Source organism: Pyxicephalus adspersus, chromosome 6 (assembly GCF_032062135.1).
Source record: "Pyxicephalus adspersus chromosome 6, UCB_Pads_2.0, whole genome shotgun sequence".
Taxonomy (NCBI): domain Eukaryota; kingdom Metazoa; phylum Chordata; class Amphibia; order Anura; family Pyxicephalidae; genus Pyxicephalus; species Pyxicephalus adspersus.
This window is the reverse complement of record NC_092863.1, coordinates 38,327,497-38,354,826: the sequence shown is the minus strand read 5'-3', so window position 1 is coordinate 38,354,826 and position 27,330 is coordinate 38,327,497. Positions and strand designations below refer to the sequence as shown.

Sequence of the window (27,330 nt, the reverse complement as noted above, 5' to 3'; positions counted from 1 at the left end):
TTTTGGGCCAAGTTTTTATAGCCAAGCTTTTTTTACTCATGTAAAAGTAGGTATTGGAGTATGTACATAATGCCCCCTCCCTCATGAATTTGGCCACACATTACATTCTCTTTAGACTTTAATTCAAACATTTGGCTTTTATCCATGGAGCGCCTTCCAAACTCTTGTAGTAGATGTCCAATCAGGTGCCCCCCACAGGACTGTATATATACTTCAAGGATTGGTTAGCTACTGTACCTATAAATATTAAAGAACATTCATCCACTCTGGCTGTTTATAATTGGATCAGGGAATATTTGTATATCTGAAGGCTTTCCTCAAGATCATGTATCAGTTTTCTGGGGTATGAAATCGATTAGCTGATGCAAACACATTTGAGTGGTGATCTTTGAAGAATATCTGTCCTACGGTGGACAGCATTGATTTGCTCTTTTTGATTTTAGCATTTCCAACAGTGACATCCTGCGGTATTATCATGTGCATTATTCCAGTTTACTTCCTACATTAAATCTTGTTTCTGTGCAACAAATGGTCATTCAACTAAAGCCTTTTTCCAGTGTTTTTTGGGCACTCCTCTTTACTTTAATTATCAGATGTTGGACTCTAGGATGTCTTTCTGTTCTCGATTTCCTCCTGTGCTCAAATAAGCATGACAGCCTCTACTCAGCATTCCTTTTAACTTCAAAAAGAGAGGTAAAACAACCTCCATAGGTATGAACAAATATAACAAAACACTTTTAGACCAAGGGATCAAATTTTAGTTTTTGGACAGTTTAAACAGATTTCCTATAATAAATTCAGACAAGAAACTTCCAGTTTAAGTAACAGCTTTATTTAAAAAGAACTCTATAAAATAAACCTTATTTGTATATAACACATCTTTCACATGATTTCATTGGTAGTTCACAAGTTCATTAGAGGTTCTGGTAATTTAGGGGAAACCAAAACACAGCCAAAGTTATACAATCATTCAACAGCTTTTTTTTTCTTTTTTTTTTAATACTTTATGTGAACCTTTTCAAAATAAAAATGGAAGTTCCACTCTACTGAAAGCACTGACCACCCAAAGTCAAAAATACCACAAAAGCGATGTCAAAATAAAGGAGTCACAGATGATGTCACCGGGCCCCACTGATGCCTTCTGAGAAAACTGGGCACTGAAAATCCTGAGAGAATATGCCCCTGTAATGGGATTGAAAGCAGGAATTTAAACTCCCCAGCTATCAAGAAGGCAGTGGAGTGGTGTGATGGGCTAAACACTTTAGCTTTAAGTTTCCATTGCAGGCAATTTTACACTAGGGGCATTCAGTAAAGTTGACCTTTCAAATTTTTGGACATTCCACTTTAATAAAAAACACACCCTATTTTTACTTTTAAATAAAGAACATATTGTAAAACAATTTTTCATTCTGTACTTAAAAAAATAAAATACAGTTTAAAAAACCTGAGATAGTTATGCAGCCATTAGGGTTGAGGAAAAATGTGGAAGCATGGTCCTAACCTTCACACAAAATAATGTTTTCTGACCATTTTTTCTCTTTTAGCATCAGGAGGTTTCCAGTTTGATTATTCCAAATTCAGTTAATAATGCTACAAGTAAAAAGAGAACATAGAGGACAAGTAGGGCAATTCCATAGCCACGACGAAGGTGGAAACACTGCAGAGGTACGAAAATTAGTGAAAAAACCAGGCTTATTCCAAGACCTCCTGCCAAAACCCATACCAAAAGACCTTGTGCATCAAGCTGAAAAACAAATGGGACAAAGATTACAATTTATGCTTTAAATTTTGCTTTACAACCTATATATATCTATATAGCAATTTATCTATGAATCTGAGCTGTTACTAATTAAGCAACCTTTCTGCTGACATGTCTACTAATTGGTTTGAAAATACATGCAAAACTCCTAAAGCTATAAGAAGCACCTCAAATTTTCATTTAACTGACCGTATTGTCTGCCCTTTCCTATGGTGTAAAACAACTAACATGATATTACCATCCAAAAAAGTGGTGTGTTTAATAACTTGTATCTTTTATATCTTGTAGCAATTTCTGGCTCAATAAACCAATCAAATAGACAAATAGGGACACTCATTGGCTCCATATAAACTGCCCATAGTCTGTATAGTTTATGGGGCAATTTAAAAGATTATATAAAACTGCATATGTGTTCTAATGCAGTTTGCCATTTAAAATCCAATAGGGTACCTCTTGGCGGTCCAAATTTGAGCTGACAGAGAGAGAGAGAGAGAGACAGAGACAGAGACTATGGCCCTGATTTATAATAGCTCTTCAAGCCTGGGAGGATACACTTTCATTAGTGAAGATGGGTGATACATCAAACCTGGAATGGATTTGGTTCGGAATTGAAAACATTTGCTAACAAATAGCCAATGACTTCTAGGAAATCCATTCCAGGTTTGCTGGATCACCCAGTTTGACTGATGAAAGTGTATCATCTCCAGCCTTGAGGAGCTTTAATAAATCAGGGTCTATATATTCCCTTTAATATGTTATAAATGCCTCTAAGTGTATCAGGGGCTAAAATAATTAAAAAGTTACAGACAGAACCACTGTCATTATTTTTTACTTTTAATGTCCTTTTAGTGAGGGTTCTCCTCGCTTCCTGCCCTGGGTACACAACAGGACTTTAGCAGAACTTTTAATGTGGACTTTTCTTAAAACATTAAGGTAAAATAGTTTGGTTAAACTAAAGGGAAAATTATGATTGTATGAACAGAAGTAGTTATGGTAAATATACACATAATAGTGTTCTCCTATTGTGTTTTGTATACACAAACAAAAAACAACAATAATAATAAAAAAAAACAAATATCAGAAACACAACTCACCTGTAACACAGTCTTTGACGGGCCCATCTGCAGTAGACAGCCTAGACCAACTCCAATTAACACATCTGTATTCTAGTTAAGGATGACAAAAATGACTGTAAATGAAAATTACCAGCCCTCTGAAACTATTGATCAGGTATACCACTGTGTTTGCACAAGTGTTAACATACACCATGTTAAATAATGGTGGAATGTAGATCATAATAATAACTTGAAATCTCTCTTACATTAAGAGTAATTATTGTCTGAATCCACTGTTTAACATACTGCTGTTTTAACAGTAAAAGTTTTGGAATTAAAAATCTAGCATGACTCTTTTAGAAATTGTTAAAGCATGGAAAATTGGGCATATGCAATAAAACTATGCTGCAGAGAGCAGTAATAAGAACCCAGTCAGTAAAAAAAAGTGAAATCTGCCATCACTAGCCTCTACTAACTACCAGCATGCCTCAGTTTTGTAGCAAAGCAGACAGAATGATCATAAACACAGTGACACAGCGGGACCCACATGCCTAATGAAGTCCTGAAAAGGTGTTTAAGAGGGGAAGGGGGTTGGGGGACAAAATTACTTTTTTTCTTTACTTCTGTCCACAAAATAGTGTTTTCCATTCAAGACCAACAGAGAGGTTGGGCAACACAGGAAGCATATTCATTATGGTGATAACAGGAAAGGGTATTCCAGAGAGTTTAAGAAACACTCTGGCATAAGCCATGTCCATGTCTAGATCCAGATACTTCAAATAATGAACCATGTACCTGTGCTGATTTCAGAAGGTTTATGATTCACTGCAGTAATATTTGTTCAAGCCATGTTGTCCTAAACAGACATGACACGTATTCTAAACATTCCACAATGTAAATGCCACAAGAGGGCTAGTACTGTAACCATTTCTTAGATAAAACACTCAAAGATGCAGAAGAGAGACTAAAGTGCAGGCAAAGAAATCTCATGTGCTGGAAAGTTGGGGACATGTAAGCATCTGTCCTGATTACACAAAAGCCAAAACGAAAGGCAATACCAGACTTGGTGGATTCCATGGGGAATTTCTAGGTTCTGATAAAGACCCCTGAGCAGGATGTATTACTGATATACCACGTCCTGCACCCAGATTCTGGTAACTGTTTGTTAGGGCAGGACACTTGTCTGATCCATAGTGTTGAGTGATCACATTTTCACAAAACCCTATCTAACCATTTACAAGGCTAATAAATGCTTTGGCTAAGAAAACAGCTTAGATCAAATAGGAATGGTTTACTTTTGCATTACCAGGATAATAGACACTAAATCTTCACCTGCTTTCCAGATAGGATAAAGCTGATCATTTATATGTAGTATTTCATACATATCAATTTAAAAGAAGAAATCATCATACATTTTTTTCCTTACCATAGTACCACTATAAAAAAGTCACTATACATTGCTATTGCATTCTTTAAAAAAGTAATGGAAGGATACTGAATATGATTCCTCCAAAACAGGCAGAGAATGCCATCCGGGGATAACCTTGACGAGCCAGTGTGAGGTCAGATACAAAATCTGCAAGGGCAAAACAGATATTATAAATACAGTAGAAAGCAGGCAAGACAACAACATACTCTTGTATGGTCCCACAAATAGGTAGCTTAAACAATGATTTTCTATGACATTATCCTCCCATCTGCTTTTGACTAGTTAACCCCAGTCTGAGAACTCTCTTGTGGGATCCACAACCTGCTGTTTAGTAGAATGAGATTCAGACAGATAAAATGTTGCTAAAAAAACAACATTTATGTAGTAGTTGCGTTCTCTACTGTGTACGTACATGCCACAAGTATTACTGAACTGCCAGCAAAGGGGCAACATGTAACTATCAGGGATACAAGGCAAAAATTGCAATTTAATTTGAGATTTCATTCCTACTTTTTGTTTACCAGTATGAAGAGAAGAATGGTGTGAAAATCTAATTTTATTAGACATCTGAAACCTGTGTTTTTTTGTAGGTAATCTGTATTTGTATGGAATGCAGTGTGATTATTGTGTCTACCCAAAGAAACAAAATCATCTATTAGGCCCGTCCTCCCAAAAATCTGCACTGTGGAGATATGCAGAAGATTTATGTTGCTTACTCACCCCCAATACTGTTTCCCCAAGCCAGCAAGGTTAGCCCCAGCACTGTGTTACTCAGCCGGAAGACAACTCCAAAAGTACGTAGGAGGTTAACAACTTCAGTTGCAGCAGCACTGATCCAGAGAGCACTGGCAATAAATCCCAAGAATGAGAAAAGCTAAAAAGACAGCAAGAGAAGACAATAAGCAAAGCATAATACATACAATGAGTATACAGTTAGGTCCATAAATATTTGGACAGAGACAACTTTTTTCTAATTTTGCTTCTGTACATTCCCACAATTAATTTTAAACGAATCAACTCAGATGCAGTTGAACTGCAGACATTCAGCTTTAATTCAGTGGGTTGAACAAAAAGTGCATAAAAATGTGAGGAATTAAAACTGGGGGCTCAAAAGTAATTGGACAAATGAATAAGCTGAAAATAAAATGTTCATTTCTAATACTTAGTTGAAAATCCTTTGCTGGCAATGACAGCCTGTAGTCTTGAACTCATAGACATCACCAGATGCTGGGTTTCCTCCTTTCTAATGCTCTTGCCAGCTCTTCCAAATATTTACGGACCTAATTGTATGCAGAAATAGAGGAGGAAGGGGTACATTCTCACTGTATTTGTGGGATTTGTAGGACTTTGCTCCTATCCTTATACATTGTTTCAGTGAGCACTTTTTATTGGGCAAATTTCTTGTACTATTGTAATATTGCAATGATAATTACAATCATAATTGTCTAATTTACTATGTAAGAGAACATGGGTTCCACCTGTAGATACTTACAATGTTTTCGGGAAGTGAAACTTTGGACAAACTTTATGACCCCCTCATGTACCTACAGGGGACGGGTGGCTTTCACTTTACAGTCACTTTACCGGAATGTAGTCTTGCCGACATCGCCCGCATTGACTGCACAACCTCCCCCATTTGGATATAGAGGTTTCATTTCACCTATGTCCAGGACCCAAATATGGGGGAGAAACCCCCTTTTTTTCCCCCCAGTTATCGGGTGAGTTACATGAGGACTACATCCATTATTTCCTCTAACATACAACAAAATGTTTTTCCTATTAATCAAACCACATAATTCACACTATGAATCTAAAATTTATAGAACAACTACACTTAGTTATCCTAAAAAAATATTTACAACTGTATTTTGAAAAGAGAGATTCTTTTATTAGTTTTATATTATTACATGCTTTAGGCATAGTAATTGAAATACATTTATTGGGGAAGAATAAGTGGTAACTGCTGGTGATGCTTACTCCCTTCCTCCCCCCCCCCATTTGCCACACTTAATTACAGCACACAGTGATGGGACTAGATAACTGAGAGATAAGGGTGGAAGCTGCTATCATCTATCTCCTTTGTCAGGTCTTTGCCCAATCACTTGCTAATCTTGTGGGATGTTTTCAACTTCCTCTAGTGCGGGCTGACAGCAATCTGAGTGAACTTTACACAGCTGAGCATGGAGCATGGATAAGAGGGAAAGCTTGGACACAGCATTTCCGTTTTTTCGGATTTGCTTTGCTGCTGGCTCCCCTCTACAATCTCCAAAAGTAAGTACCAACTAATCTACTTTGCAATTCTTTAGTTTTTGAAACTTAAATGGCAGGAGTCTTTTTCAAACAAACTGGGTACAGATACTTTTTCTTTTGATTCTGATTTAGAATCTTTTCTAAACAATTGGGTTACTATAAGCTAAAACTCAACTCCTATTCTTGGGTTAAACTTTCATAACCATTCCTAAATGAAACTCAGAACACTTAACGTTTGGAGACATTGACCTCCTTGTTTGGGAGACCCTAATCAATAGAAATGTATTTTAAGTCTCTCTTTAGGAAAACCTATCTCCCTATGGAGTTCCAAACTAGTTGTATTATGAATGTATATAGCCATGAACATTTCTTTTGTTCTTTATAGGATATCCTTCGAAAGAAGCGAGTGCCATATTATTAATTATTGTTAAATATCATATCGCTAATGATTAAACTCCCAGGCTTATTATCAGCATCAATTTCAAATAATCTTTTATAAAAAACCTTTGCTGGTGTCATTTTGGGGATACTCTTGTTTTTGCTGGTAGACTTCAAAAGAGAGTAAAATTTGTGGATGTGAGTTTTTTTCATTCAGACATCAATGAACATTCACTCACTGTACATTAGTTTGTAAAACTATAACCCCCTTTTCCCCATGTAGGGTGCTATTCCAAACTCAACAATTATTTTCTGGTTTTAAGAAGGTTCATGTTACTGAAAACTCCATGTATGCACTATATATTAGTTGCAGAGTTGTAAAGCACAATGTAGGTGCAAGCTTATGGTACTAAATACACAAAAATTAATTATTATTTGATTCGGAAACCATTTTCTTTCTGGTGCATGTTAAGTATATTCAGGTATTACTATTAAATCTTTGATAAAAAATCTTACTTTATTCACCTATGAATGATATAGTATTACATATTCGCTGCTTTCTGCGTTTAGTTTTGTTTTTTGCTTAACTGATTTGTTTACATGTATTTTTTGTATATACTTTTTAACAGTGGTCTATAGCTTTACTCCGCATCCCCTGAGGAAGCCCATAAGGGCGAAACGCCTTGGGCCAGGAGACTTTGCACTGTAACAGACAACTGTTATTTGAACCATCTGCTTTTAAGGTGTATCTGTATATGCATATATGCTCAGTCAGAACTGAACTTTTTAATGTTTGCAATAGTTGATTTTAGAATACTATAATAAAGTTTGCATTTTTACAAAACTATTCTTTTTAGTGCCACTTCAAAAGCCTCCTATTCCTTCCCCTTCCCCTCCCTTTGTCCTCCCCTCCTCCTTATCAGCATACTTTGAGTATGGTTAACAAAAACAGCTTTTAATTAGATACTTACAAAGTGGTACTTGGGTGGCTGACCATTATTTGTAGTGAAGAAAACTATGACTGCCAGCGGAGTTCCAATGATCAGCAGAAGAGCCCAGATTGGAAGCGTGCCCTGAATAAGGTACAGTCCATCTAAGGGTGAACAAAAAGCAAAACTTTTCTTTCAACACACAGGAAACACTTTTATATAACTAGTACGAATACATGGAATTGTTACAAAAAGCAGTATAAGAGATGACATGATGGTTGTCTATCATGATGTATTTTTGCTGGTACTCACAGGTTCCAGAATTTAGACAGAAAACACAAAGAAGTGGGCTACTGATTAAATGAATGCAGTTCAGAGGCCTCTGCCAGTTATTATCTTCTTTATCAGGGTCTGTCACAGGGACGGTTAAACGTAGAACCACCTCAATCGGGAACTGGAAGAGACGACAAACAAAAAAGTTATAAGTTATTCATAAGTAAGCTGGATTTCCCAGTCTCTTAACCCTCTATATTTTTTACCTTTGCAACTTTTAGAATTTTCCAGTGCCAAGGTTTCCGTCTCCACTTCCTTGCATCCACTGGATTTAAAGATTCAACAAAAATCTGCCAGGTCCCATATTGCACTGGTAATAATGGCTGATACTCATCTCCTGTTAAAAAAAAAATATTTAAATTCCTTTTAAATGACAGTGTCATTGCTTCATAAATACAACTACACAAAATAATTATGTGAAAAAAATATTGTATTTTGGGTCATTGCTCATTTAGTTTGAGTTAGTTTGCTCATTTAGTTACGCTATTCCTTCACCCCCAAGGAGCTGGAATTCTTCTTTGCTTCAGCACTGGAATGTGGGTAAGCCTTGACGTCATTACATACAATACAGGACCAGTTTTCACCCATGGTCCTGCAATGTACATAATGCTGTTGTGAAGGGATGGCCACACAATCGGAGCTACGTGGGGCCAGTTATGAATACAAGTATACTTTCTAGTAGCTCTTTAGAATGTCTGCTCCCATCATTCTTGGCCAGTAACTAAGATGGACTATCTCGGTAGGCAATAAGAATAGGCGAGAGACAAGATGGAGTGGGCACTCTTAAAACCTGCTGGGAATGATGGGCCTTGCTTGATCAGAACAGTGCTTTTTACTGAAGATTTCAGCTAATTTAAAACATTCACTCAGGATAAAAATAAGGCCTAAAGCACATACTGAAACAAGTTTTTGGGAATGGGGGTGTGGGGTAGTTGTGCAGTGTTCCACAAACTGGGGTTTTCCCTTTTCCAGAGCACAACTAAAATTTTTAACGTGGGTGCAAAAACTGAAATGACAATCCCTCTGGCGGAATAACAGAAACAAAACAATGATCATACCATACTCCGAGCCATGGGGTGTGGGTTCTCTAGGTTCATCCGTGTCCCTTAGTAGATCTGAATATAGAAAGGAAATACAAGACATGAAAACAAAAAAGAAAATCCTAATTTCAAAGGATCAATGTACAGTGAAACTACTGTGTGGCATTACTCATAACTGAACTTGGAGCTTTATTTTTGTTACTATGTTTACGGGGATAAAGAGTAAAACAGTGTTTGCATGAACTCATTAAAGTAAAAGTAGATTAAATAGATTTTAGGAGACACCAAATGGTTTAATCTGGAAACAAATGTTGCTTTTACCTCCTTTTCTCCATTTCCTAAACTTTACTGACAATCTGTTGCTCCCATGAATCATTTGAAATATACCAAAGGGCTAAATCACCAATCCGATTAGTCTCTTCAAGTGTAAGTATGGCCACAATACATTAAAACATATGCAATACACAGGGCACCTGACTTTCTGTCCGAAATGGCAATGCATTTGCCAAGTAGTGTTGTCACCAGAACACCCCTTCTTTATATGCTTGTACAAAAGAGGGAAGCACTATGTAGCCCTTCAGAAGTGAACTGAACAAAACCGACATCATCTCTAGGAATTTTAGTACAAGAATGATAGCGTGCACCAAAATCATGAGCTTAGTGGTATGCTGGTAGTGTCAACAGGCATTTTCTATAAAGAGAGAAAAAATGTGGAAATGTGCATGCATTGCACAAATGTACTGTATATTTTTTTTATTTTGTCCCACTATACAATGTAAAGGCAACAAAGGCGCAGTTTTCCTGCAGCTCACATGGAGCAATAAAGCAAGTCCTTCACCGCTAGGCTCTGTGTTATTGTTGGCATTATGAAATGTAAAATCAACATTTGTAATGGCTGTGGAATTAGAGACTCCATCAGGAGTCTGTAACCACTTATGCCAGCATAAAAGTTAGGTTCCCAGCAACCAATCAGATCCCAAGTTTGGATGCACTTGATAAGGTAAAAGTAAAATGGAAGCAACAAAATTACAAATATGTTACCTGGCTCGCTTAAGTTAGGGGCAACCAAAAGCCGATGGCGCATCCTCTGATAGACCCAGGTGGAGAGAACCACCACAAGCACATAAGCTACATACATCAGTAGGTACACTGTGTAAAAAGAAAAAAAAAAAAGAAAAAAAAAAGAAAGTATTTAGGTAAAACCACATAAAAGTAATACAGCTATTTTTTCCAGGGATAAATAGAAACTGAGTAAGTGCAAAAAGCAAAACGCAGGGACTTTGGGGCGGATCAATAAATGAATTTGTTTTTTCACTTACCAAGGTAAATTGCCACTCTGCAAGGTTTAAACCACTTAACTTTGTGAATGCAGTGATAGTTTACTTTGCAAGAATGCCCAATAATGTGCAAGAAAATAAAAAAAAAATGGGTTGGTTGAAGCCAGCAGAGCTTTATCCCATTTAATAAGCGAAGTTAAATATACCTTACAAAGGGGATATTTATATTTGCTATGTGAACAGCCATTTATTATTTTAGTAAATCATCCCCTTTGCGTTTCTATACAAAAGGTTGAGATATAACTGGGAAATGTTTACCTATCATTGCAAACCCCATAAAAGTAAACAGTTAGAATTAAAGCCATTAAAAGTTGTAAAATAGAATGATCATTTCCACTAGAATTACTATATTTGTTCATATATAATGCTTGTAATGTTGGTTTTAAATACATTTGTAAAAAGTGACATTGAAACGGAAATTTAAATATAACAAATAGGGCACCGAGACAAAGATACATACCCAGGATAACTGGTAAGGTCACATAACCCTGATATAGCACATAAAATGTGAGGAAGATGGCAGCAATGTAGAATGAAATGTCTCTCAGGAAGGGACGAGAAGCAGCAGTAAATGGCTTTACTAATGTGATGCCTCCAGCTACGACTGTGGTGACAAAGACACCAGCACCTGGGAAACATGACATGTGGGTCATACACCTGTCTTTTATGGAAGGTAATTGTACACATTCTCAGTATTTATTGTTTTCACACATACCAAAGAGAGCCCCGATAGCCAATCCAGCCGTCCTGGAGTCTGAGAAGGCAGCCACAGCACTGAACACATCAGGGGCCCCATTCCCAAAGGCCAGAAAAGTAACACCATGGAAGTAGAAAGGTCAAGGAAATTTGCTTTATTTCTACAAATATGTTATATAAATAGTTTATTTATAGAAATTTCCTGAGCCAAAGTTTCATGTTGCCAACTGATGAAGACAACTGTTCCTCATATAATTATAGCACATTATTAATAGTGTTCCCATTGCTTAAACTGCATAAAGGGGAGTGCACGGGAGTTCAAAGTGTGTATATAATAGATGAAGCTCCACACTAACCAGAACTTAAAACACAAAATTATTGTTCTAGTGCATATTATAATTATTACACAGTATTTATATAGCGCCATCTTTTTACACAGAGCTGTACAACGTCCATAGTCATGTCACTAGCTGACCCTCAAAGGAGTTCACAATCTAATGTCCCTACCATAGTCATGTGTCATTAATACAATCTAAGGTCAATTTTTCGGGGAGAAGCCAATTAACCTAACTGCATGTTTTGGTAATGTGGGAGGAAACCGGAGTACCTGGAGGAAACCCACACAAACACAGGGAGAACCTGAAACTCCATGCAGATAGTGTCCTGGCTGAAATTCAAACCTGGGACCTAGCGCTGCAAAGGCCGGAGTGCTAACCCCTGAGCCAAAGTGCTGCCCGTGCATAGACATAATATACCAGCTCGCTCCACTGTCTATAATCCACAGTCATTCCTTTCCTGCTGCTCTTTGCCTAATTCAAACAACCAACATGCATCTCAAATAGGTGTCTAAACCCACAAATAATACTTATATATTTTGTTGACATGGAAACAAGATCTGCCATCTCTTAAATAGACATCATAGAGTAAAAAGGTTGATCATGGAGCACACAGAAGATCACAGCACTGCCTAGTATCAAGGGAAACAGACAAGGTCTTCTAATCTGTCCAATTACTTTCTTCTTACCATGTACTGTTAGGCAGTGTCAGAGACTACCCCATAGACCAGGGGTACCCACACTTTTTTGGCTTGCAAGCTACTTTTAATATGACTAAGTCAAAAATGATCTACCAACAATAAAAATGCTAAACATATATTTATTTATATATATACAGAGTATGACACAGAAGTGACTGAAGCTAATGAGACATTGAATGGCAGAACATTTCACAGACCTTGCACTACAAGATATAGTGACAGGAAAGCTACAGTTCACCTGTCATAGGAGAATGACGTGCTGCACAAGAAAAAGAACTGCTAATGTGTACAAAAGGTATCTCAGTAATTGAACCCTGACCCCGAGCCTGAACTGACTTGGCCGCCCAACACTGCTCACCTCAGACTGCCCTCCCGCCCTCTCTGCCTCCCTCCCTGCTCCCCACTGTTACACGAGCCTTGGACGCAAAGTTCCTGGTGTTGTCTGACAAAATATATCCCCAGCATCCCTATAGACGTACAGCAGGGCTGCTGGTAAACAGCAGGGAGGGGTAAGGCAGGGCTCCGTGATCGACTCACGTTGCAGTTGCGATTGACCTGTAGATCGCGATCAACATTTTGGGGAACCCTGCCATAGACGATCACAGATTGGAAAGCCATTATATGTCTAACAGAATCATTAGTAATATCTGGTTATCATTGTGACTACATCAAGAAGACTCATTTACCGTGTTCAAATGCTGAAACCTAAATTAAGTTTATGAAAAAGGATACTGCCACATTATGGGAAAGCCTGAGTGTTCTTGAAATTGCAGACAAATTTGGACAAAAGCTATAAAAGCAAAAGAAAATGTAAATGAATAATGAACGTTGAATGATACACATTGAATGCAAAACAATCCATTAAAAACACTGACAGTGATCCCATCCAAAAATGATCTTTTACGCCCTTCAGTGTTATAATAGGGGAATAGCTATTGAGTGGTCACGTGACTACCTTTTTCTTCCTAAACTCTCTCTTTAGAAGGGTGGAGCAGGGGGAAATGGTGATGATCAGTGCCTTAACATCCCTACTCATAAACAGTTCGCTCTGCTGCTTTTTCCAACACTGTACAGTTGCTATTAGTGTTGTGATTACGACCATAAGCCACTGTCATTTAAGCTCTGCAAAGCTGTTGGAGGTGAAGATTTGTCCTGTGTTGTCACAAGCTGAAAGTGCAATTACAAGGATGCTATACATCAGTATGGCATCCCGTACAAAAGGAGTTCTCAGATCACTGTCAAGCTAGCCTGCAAAAATTTACTAATCTGCTTGAACTAAATTGAAAAGTAGTTTCACACATTTGTAAATACACAAGAAACCACAATGTCACAGCAAAGGTCATCTGATAAGTGTGGTGTTAACTTAAACTTTGAATTTCCCAATAGTGCAATATATATAGCATCCTGTTAGTCCCAGGCATACTTATAATGCCATTGTAAAGTTTCTTCTGTTGTAAGCAAAGTGATAACTGGCAGGACCATCAGGTATTTATTCTGAATTGTAAAAGAGGTTGTACAGTAATCAATGATTAGTTTTATGTCTACATACACTACTGGTGGACTAGTTTCTAGTAACTTCAATTATGTTTTAGGACCTATTAAATAGTAAATATTCTTCAACCAAACAGGTTCTTTGTTGTATGAAAAGCCTAATGAAATACTTACAACTTCTCTGCAGTTACCGCAAGGATGATAAAAAGGTAAAGAAGCCACAGGGCCTAAACAGGAAACAAAAAAGTTGCAAGATAAATTTGTTAACTGTAGGGTTTTGTCAGAATATATTTAGCTTAAAAGCATACAGTCGTACCAATGCAAATACAAAGTAAGCCTTACCTTCAAAAACAAGACAACATGTGAAATTTCTACACATATTTTGTGATTGATTTCTTAAAGTTCCACACTTAAAAAAAAAAAAAAAAAAGTATAATATTAATCCTTTCCCATCACCTGGCCATCGTTGAGGCTGATGCTAAGCCTCACTTATTAAGAAAGGGACCAAGGTGGGTAAGGCTAGAGAGAAAAGGTTAGAAGATGCAGAGCGCCCTCTATCCAGGGAATGAGGCAGACCATGTCTGACATATTGTAGCGTCTAAATCACACTGGGCCTGATTTATTAAAGCTATTAAAGGAGAGAATACATTTTTATCAGTGAAGCTGGGATATCCAGCAAACCTGAAATGGACCTGGTCCAGGATTCAAAACATTTGCCAGCAAACGACTTTGAAGAAATCCATTCCAGGGTTGCTGGATCACCCTGCTTAACTGATGAAAAGTGTATCCTCTCCAGCCTTGGAAAACTTTAATAAATCAGGCCCACTGTGAGAGCTTTGTAGTGTATAGTGAAATTTACTTGCCTATTCACAATCTTATGAAGAATGTACATTTAGCTGCTCTTTCTGTGCCTGGATAATAACACCCATACGCAGGAATAGGCCTGGCCAATAAGGAGCTGTGACATTAGCTTTGTCTATTTGTGCAGTGGGGCATATTTGGATATATTGTGACTCAAATGCAACTTGTTGCAACTTCCTTTTTAACTGATGACTATGCGTCCACAAAAGTCAACTCCAGGTCTATATATTAAGTGCCAGTTAAAGCAAGTTTTATATTTAAAAATCACTTAATGTTTTCAATAAGTGAAGATTAATTTCAACTACCTGGGTTAACAAAAACCTGAATTTGTCTTCATACCATAGTTGATCCTTACATTGGCCTCTCTAATCCCCCACACAGCAACACAGAGTGGGAAAAAAAAAGCAGAAGCGCTGCACATGCTATGCTGAGTGTGGCCGAGAAAAGTCATGTGTGGTGTGCCAGAAGTGAGATGTATTTCTGGGGGACCAGAAATACAAATTCTTCAGTAAGTGCCTAAAGTATATTGTTTAAATTCAAAAGATCATTATAAACCACATAAAAACCATGACGTGTAAATCACCAATTTCCCTGTGTATGCTGCAGGACTTCCCCTTTTTACAATCACTCTCGCTGCTATTAAGCATCTACTATTGTTGGATGGCTTTGAGCTACAAGTAATAAAGCTACTTAATTAAAGAAGTTTGCTTCCTACACTTTTGTTTTGCACTTATGGCAATTGTATTTTCACATTGTGTTCATAATAGGATGTCCAGGGATCCTTCCTCAGAAATTAGAGGAAAAGAAATAACTGGCGGAAGTAAGAATCCCTTTATAATGTCCATAGAAGGTGTACAGACAGGGATGTAAAACAGAACTCTCTACAATAGTACCCATGATATACAGTATAGGAAATTGTCTTTAATCCCAATCATATTTTTTAATCTTTTATTACCACCAAAAGTTATACAAAACTGTCAGGTGGTTTAACACTCTGTAATATTCATCTTCATTTTTTTTTACTGGAGAAAGAGGAATCCTTGCAATAAAACATTTTTAGTTGGGGCTCCCTAAGACCTGAAATGTATCTGTAGTGGATTGCTTCTTTAGCACATTTTAGATATGATTATTAAATAATACAAAACGTGGTTCTCTTAGCATATCTGACAGCCTAAGAAAGCATACTTTTCAATACCTTCTGCTCTATACAAGAAATGTAATTTTATCATTTCTGCCAAGAATATTATAGGTCAGACAGGAAACACACAGGAAAATTGCAGGGCCTCCTTCCCACTGGGAAACAGATAAAAAGGGTTCCCTTAGACTGATGCTAAATAGGGGTAAGAAGTCCTTAGACTGATGGTCAGAGGGAGAAGAGAATGCTTACATTTTTGGCCAGTAAGAATAGGGCTCCCCTAGATTAGCAATTAATGGCAATAAAAAAACATAATTGGGGGTCCCTTACTGCTGCCAAAACTAAGCAAGCATAACACATCAATCCGCCACTGCTCTATCAACCTCAGAAAACACCAGGACTTATCTTTTGCACCTTGATTGGATGATCACTGCTCAATATAAGGACAAATTTCCCTCCAACAATCACCTTTGTACTCACAGGTATGTTCTAGGATAGTCATTTTTATATTGCAGGTGATACTAAATCAAGATATTTCAGGATAAAAAGAAAGAAAACTGTATCCTAACAATTAATATTTAAAGATGTACATGCAGGGTTAAAGTGGGAGAAAAAGGAGAACAGGAGAAAAAAAAAACGATGGTCCCTAGCTATACATCCCCACAATTTGGTTATTTCAGTACCCTATGTTGGCCCATGCTGCCTTGCAAACAAATGCCACTGTGTAAGGATAGCCATGCTTTTTGGAGGGCTTTCCTTTTAACTTCTTTCCAACTACATGTGATGTTTTGGATGCACAATTGAAAGAATCCAAAACGAAAGGATCCAAAAATGAATAACCGGGACAGACCAGTGACAGTAAGGCTGGGAAGAAAAGACGAAATAATGAGGATGATGATGATGATTCGGGAAATTTAAAAAGCCTATTTTGACTTGCTACAGCTTTTAATTGCACACTGTGAACAGCTTACAGTGTATAGGGAAATTTAGAGTAAGTACAAGTGTAACTCCACTTTTGTTAAAAACTATCCCTAGTGGGTGACCTTACATCGCAAGGATTTTAAGAAACTTTCTCAGGTTTTTCACTAAACCTGAAATTGCTGTTGCAAGAAGTTCTGCCAAATAATCCTATACTGTCAGAAATAAGTACATATTTATAGGGAGTCAACCATAGATAGAGCAATAAACCTGAGAAATAGTATTTATAACAGAATATAAACCAGCAAACAACCTGGATATAGGGAAATAAATAAAACTGAGAAGCCACAAGCTGCATTAGGCTTGAAATAAATTCTCTTTAGACAGAAAGTATTTTACTTGTCAGCTTTTCCTAGAATTACTTCAGACAACTTTTTGTTTTTGTTAACAAGCTCTTTATATGTGTTATTGCCCAACTAAGGCTAAACTATCAATAAAACACAGTCAGCCAAACAGAACTAGAATCAGAATACCGCAGTTGTCTGTATTAGCAGAATATCTAGAAGATATTGTCATGTGAATATACCATATGAGCAAAAGGTGAAAATACAGCCAGCTCAGCTTCTTCATACTCTACAGAAACAAAGGATTCTTACAGACATACTGCATCAATATATCCACTGTATTTACACTGCCAAAGCCAGCGGCATGCACAGTTATTTTATATACAATGGTACTTTATACACAAGAACAACGAGAGGCACAGAAATAAAAAAATATTTAAGGCCACGTTTAAATGAGCAGTTATTCAAAGCAAAACCAGCGTGGTTAACACCAGGTTCCGTCCTCAATTGCCCCAAATCACTGGTTATAATTAAAGCAAATCAGAGCAGTTGAAATCTCCATTTTTTTCCAAATTATTTATCTTAGTTTTCCTTTCACAAGGCAGAGTAAAGCACAATAAATATGTGCATGCAAACTAGGTTATCAAATGATATCCACATTTCTTCTATTATTCCCTATGATTACAGTAAACTGAAGTAAATCTGTAGTTATGGATTACTGCACCTTGTATACACACAATAATATACATGGTGTTTGATAATCATATGAAGACTTATTTTCTAACTAGTATGTTAAAAAGAAAAGGGCTTATCCTGTTTTTCCTCTTCTGCTTCACATGACCTTTCTACGAATTTGACCTGGCAATATAGATCCTACCCGAAGTTTTACACAAGCACCCTCAGAGAAAACAATTTTAGGATAATGTAAATGTATACTTACATACAAGAAGATAGCCAGTGGAAAGAATGGTGGAGGAAAGCTGCAGAATGCCCCTTCCAAATAACTAAAGTATCCATCACTTTCATTGCAATCTGGTGTTCTTCTGATGAACTCACATCGAAGTGAGACATTTAGTTTACCCACCTCTTGACACTGCATGAGATAAACACCAAAAAATTTCAGATACATCAAATAAATCCAAAGTAAATAATGTAAAAACAATAGATTACATTCACAACTCCCAAATCGGCCAGGAATGTGACGGAGCTTGAATTGTGCTAGTTTGTGGATATGCATGAATAACGTAGAAAAAACTACCCAATCTGACAAAACAGGTTCACCCTTCAAAACAAAGATCAGGAATGATAAGTACTAGTTTTATTTTTAATGCCAGATCTTGTCCCAGTAAGGTTGTAACCCAAGTATACAACTTCATGCAAAAGTAAAAACTTTTCAGTGAAAGAAAAATATACTTGAGTTTCTGTGTTGCTAGCTTGATTTTTGCTTTTTGCTTTCTTCCTGTGATCTTTTTTAAGGATTTTGTTGTGAGAAATATCAAAGGTAGCTCAGGTCTTTTCTAAGTGGGGAGGGGGGTTAACAGTAGTCTCATGTAACAATCTATGTGTGTTCCCTGAAACCTTTCCCAAGTCTCCAACAACTATAGCATGTCTGCACTCTCTGACTATTACTTGTACAATGTCTACAGTGCCTGACAGCTTTCTGTAGCGTTACATTGCACATACAAATTTCATACTCAATACAGAGCTTGTGTACAGTCATTATTTACCAGCACATCTAATCAAAATCTGTAACATTCTGTGCACTAGTTTTTATCAGGATTCCCCTAATTTATCTCCATTTTATATATATTTTATATAAGGGCTTCCAAGCTGAAAAAAAAAACATGTTACAATTAAGTTCTTCACTATAGATATCCTTCATGCAGATTTCATGCTTATCTAATGCACATCTAATCAAAAACTCAAAAATCCTGATTTCTCCAATTGTTTTACTGGATCAGAAGTGAAAACATGCCTGTGTATACTGGACCTAAGTGTAAAATTATCCATGATAGATGTCCCATCATTCCCTTTCCATTATTAAGTTTTTCTTCAGACTTTTCAGAATAACAATCATGAATTCCAATCACTGACATGTTTTTTAAGGTGCATGGTTTAGTACGGTCATCCCTTTACTTTTTTAATACCTAGAGAATCACTTTTATGGATCATGCAAATGCATAATGCTTCTTCCAGCTCAGTGGCCTAATATGCAGTTCTGCAGCGAAGAAGTTTGCACCTTAAACAATAGTTCAGCAACGGTAGCACCCATATTTGGCGGGCTCCCAAAGCACATCAGCTCCTCCCTGCCCTAGTAATTCAGGATAAAAAAAGTTTTCCATGCTTACATTATATTGTTAAGGAAATTAAACATGTCCTGAACTGAGAAGTAACTGTGAATGGCTTTTTCCTAAAGGAAGAGTTCTTGAAAAGCATACAGATTGGAGAAAGGGGATCTGTTGCTCAGTGGTGTATGCATACTTTAATTGTTTACTACCTGCTATATCAAAAGATCATTATAAACCACATAAAACCATGACGTGTAAATCACCAATTTCCCTGTGTACGCTGCAGGACTTCCCCTTTTTACAATCACTCTCGCTGCTATTAAACCTATTCATCCAATCAGTGAACACACACTGAAAGAAGCAATGTATACATACATGTGGCCAGTTGTAAACTTACCCTTCACCAGTAGTAATACTGAACAATATAAATAATATGTCATAATGGGAACTGAATAAAATATGGTAAAACACAATGGATGGATACATCATAATCAGACTCAACACATAAAAATAAATCTGTAACATTCTGTGCACTAGTTTTCATCAGGATTCTCCTAATTTATCGTAATAATTATATAACTTCTTAATTATATAAGGGCTTATAAACTGAAAAAATAAAAAATATTGCATTCAAGTTCTTCAGTATAGATGTCCCTTCATACAGATTTTGTTCTTAGTGCATAAAAATCCTGGATCTGAGCGACCATGTCTAATTAGTTGCTCATCAGCTTCAACTTGACACACTTCAGTAGCCACAATATAATGGTCAGTTTTCAACATCTGTAAATAAAATCTGCCTATAAAACTGCAGTCAATCATATTGGACCATCAGCTGCCCCTTTACCCCTCAGCCATTAACTACACTGCCTCCTATAAGCCCTATCAATTATTTAGAGGATTCAGTGCACCTTTAGAGCTTTGATTCCTTCCCTTTTTGCAAAGCAAACATGTGCATTTATATATACCGTATATATATATATATATATATATATATATATACACACACACACAAACAGTATATTCACAAATCTTACCACCACGTATATCTAACCACACACTGGTCAGCCAAAATTTAAAAGGATGAACCCACTTGTGACACAACAGCATGTCATTGTATGCATTTTCACTAGTGAACAGGGGTCACAATGGGCCCTATATGCAGCAAGGTGCAATGCAATTTGTGCTACAGTGGCTCTTTTGTTGCATCAGATCAGAAGGGGTAGTCTCCAACATACATTAGCCCTGATTGCCCATGACTTTTAATTGGTTTTGTCCTCTCTGGGACTTGTGATAGTATGTACTAATCACAGCATACCGAAAACATTTCAAAAAGACCTATCATTTCAGAGATCCTCTGATTTACTCATCCAGCCATCACAGTATGGCCCCTAAATCCACAAGTTTACCCATTTTCATGCTTCCAACCAATCCCCTGCATGGAGTGACCGGACACTCGCAGCCTAATAGATCTTACCCCATGACATTATCTATTACAATGAGAAAATTAATGTCATTCCATAATTTTATTGATTTAGCTGGTCTTTGTATATACAGGGGAAATCCTAAATGCACTCTAAGACATATTAACCATAAGCAAAACTGTGACTATAAACATATTTGGAAATAATAAAGATAAATGCCTGCACTTACATCAACTTCTTCTGTAGTGTGGTTTCCATATTTCTCTGAAGCTGGAAGCCCAGAAAACAGTGTGAGGTTGGTGGATTCTTGACTTATAGATGCTGCAGTCACAAACCATTCTGAAATGGCCAGGAGCATCCTGTGTTTGAGAAGACCAGATTAATTGTACATCCAAGAAAAAGCTATAAATACGCTTAACATGTGCCGCTGCTGTTGTGTGTACATTTCCTTCCCAGTTGAAGATCATGTGAGGGAGAGGAGGAAGTAAAGTAGCATTTAGAAAAGACACAATTCAGTCACACTCTCACACCCACATATTCTCTCTTACTAAATAACCAAAAAGTTCTTATTCATTTCTCTCGCTTACTCTTTCTTTTTTATTTATTTACACCATTAGATTAGCTTAGATACAAGCCACTCCTGTTTAACTGCCTAGGCTTGTTATACAAGTTTGTTTTTTCAAAACTGTAAAAAGCTAGACTTGAACAGATGGAAATGTGTGGTTACATCGCTCTGTACAGGAGTAAGTATTCCAAATGGTAAGAAATGATTTACTCATTGGGAAAATAAAACGGGCTATTAACAGTTAAAAAAAATGACACAGCAAAACAAGATAAATTTGCTGACCAAGACGCCAAAGTATCTACATAACCACAGTACAAAAATGCAATAAGTTGTTTTTCTTTCATTTCAAGAAGAAACAAGACTAATTAAGTGTCTGGGCATTCATTACAGCTATAATATATACTAAACCTAAAAAAATTTCTTCACAAGCAAAACTGTCATACTGCTGGATTGTTTTTTTTATTAATGTTCAATAAAATAGAATTGCTGTAAGGTTCAACTGTTACTAGAAAATGGACAACTAAAAGCATAAAACAAAAGCAATCAGGTTGATAAGTGAATGCAAACAGTGTATAGAATCAGAAGGTATAGACAGAAAATATGTGCTTGCATGCTGCATTACAACTATTTCCTATTCTCTCCGAATTCAGCTAGTAGATGAGTCAATCGGATGTGAGCAACTAAATACAATAGATACCAGACTACATTTCCCAGCATCCCTGCAATATAGTGCTGTACTGTGTCTTCAGAGGAGCAGTATTGTTACCCTAGCACAGACAGGGGTCCATTTATAAAGCAGTCACTATGACATTCACTGAAACATTCCCTGGTGGTTAACCAATTACTGCTAATAAACACATGGGCCTGGAAGAGTCTTCATTAGGGAATGTTTCAGTGAACGCCAGATTCAAAGCTTTACAATTAGAAATTGTGATAGGACTATTAAACATGTCTATTTACTCCTTTTCATAACACAAGGTAGGGGAGTAGTCTGTAATCTACAGAACTAAAAACAATGCCATCTGAGGATAATGCAGATAAAACTACTCTACCTGTCCTCAGCAGATCACAGAGGTTCACCACTCACAATGTATTGCTGATTGAAGTGCCAGGCAACTTGAACTTGCCCCTGAATGGCTATGAATACTCTACTGAAGCAAAGATATGTGCAGCTTTCTGAAATATATTATAAAGAACACCAACGTATACAGGACCTTCAACCACATATTAGTTAATTTACTTTTCCTGAAACTTTATCATGCATCTTCTCTAAATGTGCCACTTTTTTTTTTTGTACAAAACAGACCTTTGTGGTTGGATTTTCTCTATACACAAAGACTTCTAAGTGTCTTCAGATTCTTCATGATTTTACACTTACATTGATTTCATACCAAATTTTCTATGGTTCCATGAATGGTATAATATTGACTGTAATAGTCATGGTGAAAAAAAAAGCCTGCCTGTGAAACAAATGCAATTGGTTAAGGGGATTTCATCCAGACCTCTGCAGCGGAGAGATAGTGAAAGTCATTGAAGATGCAAAGTGCAAGATATATTACAGAATAGGCAAATTATTCACAATCTGTGACCAAAATATAAGCCATTACATACATGTTAAGTGAGAAATAAAAGAAATATCTACAAGGGAGATTGTACCCATAAACTTGCAAAAGCAAGCAGAATACAATAATGTGGAAGGCATGTTCACAGTTAACAAGGACACAATCTGCACAGAACTTTAATGGATGAATCCCTGTGTGTTTTGCTTTTGTTTCAAGGTCCAAAATCATGCAGGTAGCCCAAACAGATTTTAATCAAACTGATCCTAAAGCGTGTCTAAAGGAAATGGAGACATTGGGCTGATTATCAATGAAAACATTTGCCATATAATCAGAGAAGTTTGCAGGTTTGCTGGATCATCCAGGTTCACCAATGATGGTTTATCTTCTCCAGTCATGGAAAGCTTTAATTAATCAGGTTTAATATACTATTATGTTTACAGTAGGATCAAAACAATATGGCTTTATGTGTTTACAACAGCAGATAATCTGTGGTCACTATAAGTACAAAAGGCTATTGGGTGGGTTGGTAGTCATCCATCATTTAGTGTCCATGCCTTTTAGGCTACGTACACACGTTAGATGATTCTCGTATGATAATCGGCTCAGGGCTAGTATCGGACAAGAATCTGACATGTGTACAGCACTCGTCTGATGTCGTTCATGGATCTGTCCTGGTGGATCCACAACAACAAAGAAATGCAAGTGAATAGAGGAGAAAATGCAGCAGGGTGCTGCTCACTCGTTGCCCCCCCCCCCACCCTGCTGCGCGCTCTCTTCCTTCCCTTGCATTAGAGTCGTTAGTCGTCCATTGTCCATTGATCCGCCAGGACGGTCGTTCGGACAATGGACAACTGGTGCTGTACACACGCCAGATTCTCGCCCGATATCGGCCCTGAGATGATTATCGGGCGAGAACCGTTGGACGTGTGTACGTAGCTTAACTAAAACAATAATGAAACAACATAAGTTTTAAATTCTAAAAGTGAATACAAACTTTGTATATAAGCAAAGTAGTAGACCCAACAAACATTCTAGGGCCCAAATGTGCTTACACACTGCATTTGCTCTTATCTCTGAATTCAGCTTGTGGGAAAGCCAGGTCTCATTAGGAGCAGATGGGATTTGTAGTCTCAGGCAGTAGGAGGAGAGCAATTGTCTGACCCTCACAGTTCTGTGGATAAGTACACGGCTACAGCCAAGGTCAGCTACACAATTGGTTTCTGAATTTGTGAACTTCAGGTAATACTAAAAATTTACACTAATCAATATAATTGTTTAGAGAATTTGCCTTGTTTGGTTGAACGTTCATATATATAATAAGTAGAAATATACAACCCTTGGCAGGACTGCTATACATACATGAATGTACCATAACTGGCTACCTGTTGCAATAAGATAAGTAAAGCGCAGTAATCATTATTCTTTCATATAAGTTAAGCTGAATGTATGGCATACAATTGAGCTATACAATGCTTCATTATGTTTTGTGCTTTAAGTGTCTTAAAGCGCTTAACAAAGGGGTACTGTTCCCATAAGGACTTGCAAAAATAACGATGTTTGAAAAGTAAAATCCACTCTAGATTGAGTGCTCAAGAGAGTATACACCACACACATTCCATTCATAGCTAGTTTGGTGTATGCACGCAGGAGAGAGCAGTGCCGACTCAAGCGTGATCTTACTTGTCTTATACTGAACCTTCACTGGACTCTACAGAGGTCTGTTACATAAGGTGAGTAATGAACGCAGCGTATTTCTCTAAAGGCTCTATTTATAAAACAAGGAAACTGACGTTCCCTTGTGGGAATCAATTACTGCCATTGAAACACATAGACCTAGAAGATTCTCACGAGGGAAAGTACAATTCCCTGTTTTCTAAATACAGCCCTAAGTATTTATTGTAATCAGTTGCCACGTGCCTAGTCCCACAGGAAACTAAACAGCATAATGATTTGAATAATATTGTTATCTGCAAATCAGTTTTATTGTGATCTACAAATATTTGTTTGTATCATTTAAACAAAATAATATTGTCATATTAGCATTAGCAAGATACATAAATATCTTACATTATCTGCATTCAAACTGTAACTTCCCACAGGGTTTTGATATAGTTACAAAATGACTATTTTATTTATGACATTATATTATGTCATGGGCAACAACTAGGACTGACTTTTCTTGTACATGTCATTTATGTTACTTTGTTTATTAATGACTGAAAGTGACATTCACCAAACATGCACCGATGGTTTACTTACCACCTGTAATTTAAAACGATTTACTGTTTACTAGTCCTTAGATGTGGTGGCTGCATTAGTTTTATTTCTTCAAGCTTTTATTTTTTGATAATGCTATAAATGACACACTTCATGTTCCTGGTTGACTATGTACACACGTTCAATAATTGTTTTTGGAAAGGTTCTTTTACGATCCTTTCCAGCGACAAAAGACTGAATGAGTGCTATACATACAACGCCATTCTGCTCTATGGAGAGGGAAGAGAAGGACGGAGCGGCACCTCTGCTTCACTTGTATTTGTTTGTGGATCAGCCAGGACAGATCCATGAACGGCGTTGGACTAGCGCTGTACACATGCCAGATTCTCATCCGATATCAGCCCTGAGGCGATAATAGAATGAGAATCATCTGACGTCTGTACGTAGCCTTACTCCTCTACTTTCTTTGTGGAGCAGTCCCTATTATCACCTAGGCAGCTTTCCTAATTTGGAGTACAAAAATCTTCCTCTGTTGAACTTCATTAAACAGGTTGAGGAAATTTGTAGTTTAAAGAAAATAGGAAGGAAAAAAAATGATTTTTTTAAATTCCTAGCTTAAACTTGAATATTTAGCCTTGGTTAAGAATAATGAAAATTACAATAAACAGTGATTATACTCACGACTGACAGATGCTTGGCAATGTCTGACAAACCGAGAACTAATTAACCAACGGAGAGTGCAACCTACAGAGAATAGAAGCAGGAAGTTAGAAAGGATTTGTATTGTCAAAGTGCAGTTGTTTTATGAACATGGAAGTCTTATAACAAAGTAGTAGCCTATATATTGTCAGCTTTCAGCAAGGTTTGCGCAAGATTGTGTATATTATATTTCTTCCAAGGTCTCTTCTCTATTGTGGCAACTTGAGATTTGTGGCTGCACAGTTCTATACATTTCAAATCATTTCCAATAAAAAGAAAAGATTGTGCAAGCTTTAAAAAGTGAACTTCCTTATATGTATCCTACTGAAGACTAACAAATAATGAAATAAATAAATAAAAAAGATTGGGCAAAGGGTGGTTTCTTGTACCCCACTACCTTTTACAAGGGCCCAGGCTATACAGCCATGAATGAAAATTGTGAGGCAAAGACCCCAGTTTGAAGCACTGGGGTCCCAGGTTTTTATCTTGGTCTAAACAGAGTTCTGGTGGTAGAGCATTAGATTTTGGGTTCCCCTAAGGGACAGTTATTGATATGACTATGGACTCTCATCTATCCTTTGCTCTGCTCTCTCCTCCTATTAGCATGCTCCTTGTCAGCACCAGTGGCCCTTTCTCTTCCTCTCACACTACTTGCCTTTTCTACAGGGTGGACACCAGGCCAAATTTAGATACCTCTACTGTCTGAATGTACAAATTTAATGATGTATTTATAAAGATTTGCACTGTCTTGTAAATCTTCCTAGTGTTCAGCTTTAAAGGGATAATAGTAATAAATGTATTCTCTGCTACTGTACATAGAGCGCCCATGTACTGGGGGTCCTCACATACCAGCCACTGAACCAACAGGGGAGCAGAATTGTCCACCAAGGACAGGAAGTCAGCTGGGATTACAGAACACCTCCCCCATGCTCACATCCCTACAATGGGGGTGGGGTGTTGTTACATGGGACAGGGCTGATAATGCAGAATTATGAGACTGATGGATTTCTTTTATCAGCAGTGGTAAATCTGAGGTTATTCATGAGCTGCTGACTCAGAAAATAACACACAAGCTAGTTTCTTTGTTAAAGGAGTGAATGTGACATTCACCAGTGTTGACTCAAACACATGTACCTGGAAGATTCACTTGCAGTGAATGTCAGAATTCCAGCTTTATAAATGAGTCTAATACATTACAAAATAAAGTTTTCAAGTTCTGTGAACTTTTTACTAGAACAAGCATAGATGGTGATGAGAGCCCCATGCCCTTTACACCGGGCACCATGGCTGGGGGGGGGGGGTATTCCTGACCCAGGTTCGCTCTAGCCCCCACACGTGATGACATTTTTTAAATGTGCACCCCACCCAGCTGATGACCCCCAGGATGTAAACATTCGCTATATAGGTGTATGTCAGGCGAATGTTGTAGGTTACCTGTGATGCGACCGGGCTGTCTATCGATCACCTCCACCTGCAGCCAGCTGTGTTTACCTCTTTCACTGGTCAGCTGACTCGGCACACCACAGCCCCCGCCCACTGCACGATTGAGAAAGGAATGGGCGGAGTCACGCTTTAAAGAGACCGCAT

The 27,330-nt window shown here is 37.4% G+C and overlaps 1 protein-coding gene across 1 annotated transcript; it reads right to left on the bottom strand.

Moving 5' to 3' along the window:
• Positions 1–810: 810 nt before the first annotated feature.
• SLC8B1 (solute carrier family 8 member B1) lies at positions 811–27,289 on the bottom strand. The gene is made up of 17 exons (XM_072415334.1): positions 27,178–27,289; positions 25,726–25,788; positions 20,930–21,059; positions 17,932–18,084; positions 13,908–13,960; positions 12,975–13,032; positions 11,226–11,331; positions 10,971–11,138; positions 10,215–10,322; positions 9,192–9,248; positions 8,340–8,470; positions 8,113–8,254; positions 7,843–7,964; positions 4,964–5,117; positions 4,310–4,390; positions 2,854–2,918; positions 811–1,744 (listed from the first exon to the last, which is right to left on the bottom strand). Exons 3-17 carry the CDS (start codon positions 21,056–21,058, stop codon positions 1,547–1,549), a joined length of 1,725 nt encoding a protein of 574 aa, XP_072271435.1. The 5' UTR covers position 21,059; positions 25,726–25,788; positions 27,178–27,289; the 3' UTR covers positions 811–1,546.
• Between the last annotated feature and the right edge of the window lie 41 nt (positions 27,290–27,330).